The sequence below is a fragment of the Crinia signifera genome, chromosome 3, assembly GCF_055691185.1.
Source record: "Crinia signifera chromosome 3, ASM5569118v1, whole genome shotgun sequence".
NCBI lineage: Eukaryota > Metazoa > Chordata > Amphibia > Anura > Myobatrachidae > Crinia > Crinia signifera.
This window is the reverse complement of record NC_139219.1, coordinates 178,759,539-178,766,323: the sequence shown is the minus strand read 5'-3', so window position 1 is coordinate 178,766,323 and position 6,785 is coordinate 178,759,539. Positions and strand designations below refer to the sequence as shown.

At 42.6% G+C, this 6,785-nt stretch overlaps 1 protein-coding gene across 1 annotated transcript; it reads left to right on the top strand.

Annotated features, from left to right (window-relative positions):
* Positions 1 to 1,074: 1,074 nt before the first annotated feature.
* Positions 1,075 to 2,914, top strand: POU3F2 (POU class 3 homeobox 2). Its single transcript, XM_083177005.1, has one exon. It carries the CDS (start codon positions 1,178 to 1,180, stop codon positions 2,333 to 2,335), a length of 1,158 nt encoding a protein of 385 aa, XP_083033131.1. The 5' UTR covers positions 1,075 to 1,177; the 3' UTR covers positions 2,336 to 2,914.
* The last annotated feature ends 3,871 nt before the right edge of the window (positions 2,915 to 6,785 follow it).

Here is a 6,785-nt window from a genome sequence, read left to right as displayed (position 1 = left end):
GATAGATAGATAGATAGATAGATAGATAGATATTGGATAGAATAATGGAGGGATAGATAGATAGATAGATAGATAGATAGATAGATAGATAGATAGATAGATATTGGATAGAATAATGGAGGGAGAGATAGATAGATCGATATTGAATAGAATAATGGAGAGATAGATAGATAGATAGATAGATAGATAGATAGATAGATAGATTTTGGATATAATAATAGAGAGATAGCTAGATAGTGTTGAACCACTATGGCCATATAACCTCTCCTGCGTCCTCTCACCCCCAGCTCGGTGCCTCCTCCTATCCCGTAGGCAGCACTTACAGTAGCAGCAGCAGTTGCCTGTGTGACTGGCTGCGACCACAGCAGCGGGTTATCCTGATTCCATGCTCTGACTCTCATAATGACATTTCAGTTAATTACAGTGACATCATCGCTGTTCCCCAGACGCGGCGCTGTTGCATGGTGCTGGGTCCCTGGCTACAGCTAATGTGATATAGTACAGTCTTTATTCTAGGTATGACTTGATGAGGAGATGAGGGTGAGAGGGAGACAGGTGACAGCAGCGGAGTAGTGTCCCTTTGGCAGCCCCCACCCGGCACTGCTCATACACACACAGGCTACATACAGTAGGGCTCCCATTGACAAGCAGCAGCTGCACCTGTGTACAGGATGCCATAGAGGTCTGGTATATAGATAGCCAGGACACAGGAGACCTATAGCAGCAGTGGGGAGCGCTGTGCAGTGTGCTGCATCCACACACAGGACAGTGCTACTTTCTGTAATGATGTTATTGGCGTGCCTGTGCCCGGGCTGCTGCTGCTGCCGGGGCTGCTGTGTGCCGTGCTCTGCATCCCTCTCCCTCCCATCGCTCCATCTCCATGTGGATGCAGCAGCTTGCAGGTTGGTAAGGCGGGGGAGGCGGGGCGCATGGCACTGTCATCCAACCAGCGTCCTAGGCTACCCTCGGTTGCTAATGGTATCCACGTAAATCAAAGCGGAGGGAGCCAATGGGGGCCCCGGGGAGGCGGTGCTGGGGACGCGTGCCCAGGCTGCTGCAGGGAGAGAGGGGCAGAGACACCCAGAGAGGGGAGAGAGAGGGGAGCCTGGGGCGAGGGGAAGGAGCTGTCAAATGCTCGGCTCCAAGAAGCAGCGCTAGCAGTCGGGCTCGGAGAGTCATGGCGACCACAGCGTCTAACCACTACAACCTGCTGAGCTCCAGCTCCTCCATCGTGCATGCGGAGCCCGGCGGCATGCAGCAGGCTTCCGGATACAGGGATGCTCAGGCTCTGCTGCAGAGCGATTACACGCTGCAGAGCAATGGTCACCCCCTGAGCCACGCACACCAGTGGATCACGGCTCTGTCTCACGGGGACGGAACTCCCTGGTCTACGAGTCCCCTGGGCCAGCAGGACATCAAGCCCAGCGTGCAGCCCAGCAGGGAGGAGCTGCACAGCGCCGGCACTCTGCAGCACCAGGGCAGGGGTCCCCATCTGGTGCACCCTGCACACGGGAACCACCACAGTGCGGGGGCATGGAGGACCACCACCTCCGCTCACCTGCCCAGCATGGCATCCACCAACGGCCAGGGGCTCATCTACTCGCAGCCCTCCTTCACGGTGAATGGAATGATCAACCCGGGCACCGGGCAGGGCATGCACCACCACGCTCTGAGGGATGCCCATGAGGAGCACCACGGCGACCACGGCCACCAGCAGCAGCCTCAGCAGCAGCAGCAGCAGCAACAGCAGCACTCCCAGCACCAGGGACACCACGACCACTCAGATGAGGATACCCCAACTTCGGATGACCTGGAGCAGTTTGCTAAGCAGTTCAAGCAGCGGAGAATCAAACTGGGATTTACCCAGGCTGACGTGGGCCTGGCCCTGGGCACCCTGTATGGCAATGTTTTCTCCCAGACCACCATCTGCAGGTTCGAGGCCCTGCAGCTCAGCTTTAAGAACATGTGCAAGCTGAAGCCTTTGTTGAACAAGTGGCTGGAAGAGGCGGATTCGTCCTCTGGGAGCCCGACCAGCATAGACAAGATAGCAGCTCAGGGGAGGAAAAGGAAAAAGAGGACCTCTATTGAGGTGAGCGTAAAGGGAGCTTTGGAAAGTCATTTCCTCAAGTGTCCCAAGCCATCTGCCCAGGAAATCACCTCTCTGGCGGACAGTCTACAGCTAGAGAAGGAGGTGGTCAGGGTATGGTTTTGTAACAGGAGACAGAAAGAAAAACGGATGACACCACCTGGGGGGACAATTCCTGGGGCAGAGGATGTATATGGGGCTAGCAGGGACACACCACCACACCATGGGGTGCAGACTCCTGTACAGTGAACCCTCCATGATCAATCATTTAGAACTTTTGATTGTCCTTTTTCTACTCTCCGAGAACATAGCAGCTCGCTGGACTATCTCACATGGTAGCAGGTGTAGTGATGTGTTTTGACCTTTTGCAGGCGACTACCCAGGCAATGGAGTAGAGTGAGTATACACCACAACATGTCAGGAGCTGAGACAGAAAGCCACCCAGATACACACCATAAACATTGGTTAAAGCAAGAGGTAGCTTTATTCCCCGGGATGATGCTCAGTGCTGATTGTAGCTTCTTATGTCTATTTAATGTGGATCCCTTTAACCAACAAGCAAATTACAACACTGACGATATTTATGAGTCTAAAATTGCACTGCAAGAAAATTGAAGTTTACATGAATCATACAATGAAGAGTTATTTCTCAAAAAACATAAATAAATAAAAAGCCCATGAATAGACTGGCAAAATTACACAGGGAACATGTTTAGCTACCCATTGGGTTAATAACATGATGTTACCTTGTTCTCATTTGTTTTCAGTTCATATGTGTTTGTGGACATTTGTTATAAACGATGTGTTATAAACGTTGTGTTATTCTTATTTACCCCTTTCAAAATAGGCAGCTTTACATGGTACAATAGACTATACACTGGGGGGGATATGCAGTTATATTAACCATATACTAACTGTACTCCAACCGGGATTCACATAGGCCATCTTATCCATAGTATTATGTTATACTTTTAAGATGTTGAGTAAACTTCATTTTCAGGCAGTGTGTAGGCACAGAAGGTGTAAAGAGACAGACAGAGAAAATCAATGTGTCCTCTGATTGCTTCATTTTACCAAAGAGGCCTGGGGTCCTAGAGGAGGTTAAGTGTATTCGCGAAATGGTGCAAAATAATGCACCAGGGTATTCGTGTTCTGGAGACAATGCTGAATATAACACTATATTATATTAGCATCTCATGACATGAACGCCGGTGACTTTACAATCCTAGAAAGGATCTTTTCTAATTTAATATTTATGATGGAATAGTGCACAGGCCATGAGATCCCCCCCCCCCCCCCCTCAGATTTTATTTCCCTTAATATAAAGTGTAGTGCATTAACTGTATCTATTTATTTTCCAGCTATTTACATTTTTGTCTTTAATTCGCCTTGTATTTTTATTTTTTTAACACTGACTTACAGCTAGCGGACACTTGCTCTGATTAAAGATCTACATTTTTTGTTTTCTTCTAGCATTTCATTTTATTTTGGCCAGATGTGTGATCTGGAAGGGTCTGCTTTTATCCATTGTGGGAAAGGGTCTAGAGGGACAAAAGAAGCTACCCATTTCAATCTCTTTTCATTCTATTGTCTATAAACTGAATTCTTTGACATTATCTTGGAGGTAAACCGCTAGCGTTCACAAAACAAAGGGTTCAGTGGCGATAAATGAGGCTTCGGTCCCAATCCTAGCTCTTATTATCAGATCTATTGAAAGAAAGTTATTGCTTATTATAGCAGAGTACACACAAATAGTGGTAGGGAAGGAAGAATACACATGGTAGAATATACAGCGTAGCAGTGTGATATTGCCTCAAATCAAATGAATAGTCAGAAGATTATTCTTTACTTCTGCTTACATCTGCACCCTTACTAACCGATTACAAGCACTGAGGGATGGTGGGGAATATTTAACCCATTGGTTACAAAAAACTTGTAGACAAACTTGATTGAAGTGTTTGGGGTGATTATTACTGAAAAGCTACAAGTTTAGCCGAATGTGGAAAAAAATAGTACTTTATAAGTATCTGGATGTTTTTGGGTGGTTACAACTGAATCTAACTATGTACATATGTTTAAAAATGTGTTTTATAAAATGCAAAATAGTTTAACCCTTAATTTGTCTATGTTTTTTAACGCTGCCCAGGGAAATATTTTTCAGAGCATTTAAAGTGTCCTGCCTCACTGTATATTTATTTCTTCAAAAGCAAAAAAAATAATCTTGAAACATGTTTGTTTTGGTTTCTGTCAGTTAGAAGAGGTAGGTGATGATCTCAATGAAGATGTACAGTTTTCAGACTCTTCAAACATTTTGTTTTGGTATATTTTGAATGTGCTTGTGGGGAAAAATAAAATGCAGATATCCTTATATATTTATGTTAAAGTAATATTTTATTATCTACATAAAAATGCACATGCAGAATAACTTCACAGTTTACTCTAATTATTGAATAATTATTATTTTGTTCATCACAAAACACAGTGTTTATCACCGTAAGCTACTTTTTGTTCTTTAAAAAGACGATAAAACATATTCATGGTATAACGAGAGACCTGACGAAAACCAAATCTATCAGTTTGCAAGGTACACGCGCATATTCACAAGGTATGGTACACAATCGGATACTTCTATCTTTACTACAATTCCCAGTGTGCTAAGCAATGCAGACGGGAAGAGTAATGCAAACTGCAATAGGCGTTGTTACTGTAATTATTATTATTATTATTATTATTATTATTATTATTATCAGCAGATTCTTATTAAAAATAATAATAATATTTTGCAGCTTAAAATGAATGCCTATCATCTGAAAAAATATGTTTCTATCTATTGAAAAATATGATGTATGAATTACAAATCCTAGAACCTGTATAACTTATTACTTTAAAAAATCAACCTATATGTAACATAAGCTATTTTTAAAGTACTCCGTATAAAACAAACTCACCTATTTATTTATTTATTTATGCATTCATTCATTCATTCATAATTACATAGCAAAGTGATCCCTCCAAGTAATGGGAATATTTGATGGATTAAATCTGATGGGCAGGTCCAAATATACTTATTATATTTGATCATCGTTTCTAACTACTAGTCAATAATACTACACGCGTCTGAGATTCGGCTAAATGATCTTATCAATAGTCTGGGAGGAAAGTGACAGTAAGAAGAAGTGTTTTGTGGCCGCAGACATGCTGATGGCTAGAAATGTTTAAGCTGTGTATAGATCTGAGTGGTGTGGTCAATATCCCGGCGAGAGAGTGCTCTGTACACAGCCGCATGTGCCCTCTGCAGGACGTGTCAGTGGGGGAGACACGGGCCTCTGCTGGAGGCTCACACTCGCTGCCTCCCCTCGCAGAGGCCGGACCTCTATGATTGATGGCTGCCTTTAGCTCCCTGCAAAACCCCATATCGTGCTTCTCACACACATTATCATAGATAGGGCAAACAACACAATGAGGGTCATATAACACTGGATCGTTTTACGCTGAACCGTGTGAAAGAGTGAGTGTGTGTGTGTGTGTGTGTGTGTGTGTGTGTGTGTGTGTGTGTGTTTTTGTTCTTCCCAAACTAGTCATTCCTATTATTGTTTTGTTTATTTGTTTGTTTTGAATGTTCAAAGGGAGTTCCATTCTAATATGGTGTGTATGGGTTTCGTGCATTCAGTACATTGACATTTTAAATGTAAAAACGCTTTTAGAGCAGAAATAACCAGGAAGATTTTCCTAAATATGACATATTTTGTCATTCCCAGGCGTGTTGTGTATATTGTCCATTTATATGTCAACAGTGGACACAGAGCCTGTTTTGTTTTATTGGTGTATCCACAAAAGGCCTTACCCTGGGATTTGAGGCTTGTGTTAGCAGTAGTCACAGATGTTTAACAGTGCTAGTGCCTTGGGCAGGTTGTTAGTAAACAAGAGCCTGCGGATTCGCTTTACCTTGCCACCAATGTGCTTGACACTGTTTCTCCAATACATAGTCACATTTTAATGGCTATTTCAGTGTAACCAACTGTACATGTGACATGCTGTGGCAGTTATTCTGTGGGGAAGTTATATTTCGTTAAATAAATTGAAATCTCAACAGACCTGCTCGCCATTAATCTGCCTTTTCTAATACACCATGCACTGTTATATGAGTGTATGCGTGTCTGTGTTATTGTGTGTGTGTTTACGTGTTTATAGCATGTACTGTATAGAAGAATAGCAGGGCCCAAATACAGAAACCACAAGTTAGCTACCGGGCAGACCTTACAAATATTTCCATAGCTGTCACTGTTGGAATATTTGTAATGTAATCAAGGAGAAAATACAATTTCAATAATTGTATCCAAGAGGTGACACTTTTAATACATTTGGGATTTTTTACCCCGTGCATCTCAAGGCACATGTAAAGTGTAATAGTTTTTATATAATAAAGTGTTAATACCCAGCATATTTGATGTCGTTTTTCATTTATGTGAAAATCGGTTTTATAGTAGATTCCTTGTCTTATATATTTGTAATTTATAGACTGTACATGTCTGGTTTGACGGGAAATGGCATTATTTTTTTAATATAGTTAATAATATACTACTTGTCATAAAAAATCATTAATCAAAACATAATGTATGGTTTGTTAACAATTTTTTTGTATTGTTTTCTCATACAACAATACAAAAAATTGTGTTATCTCAGAAACCTTGTTCAATAC

Excerpts from the sequence above, each read along its gene's own strand:
- POU3F2 (XM_083177005.1), top strand. The coding sequence starts at position 1,178 with ATGGCGACCACAGCGTCTAACCACTACAACCTGCTGAGCTCCAGCTCC.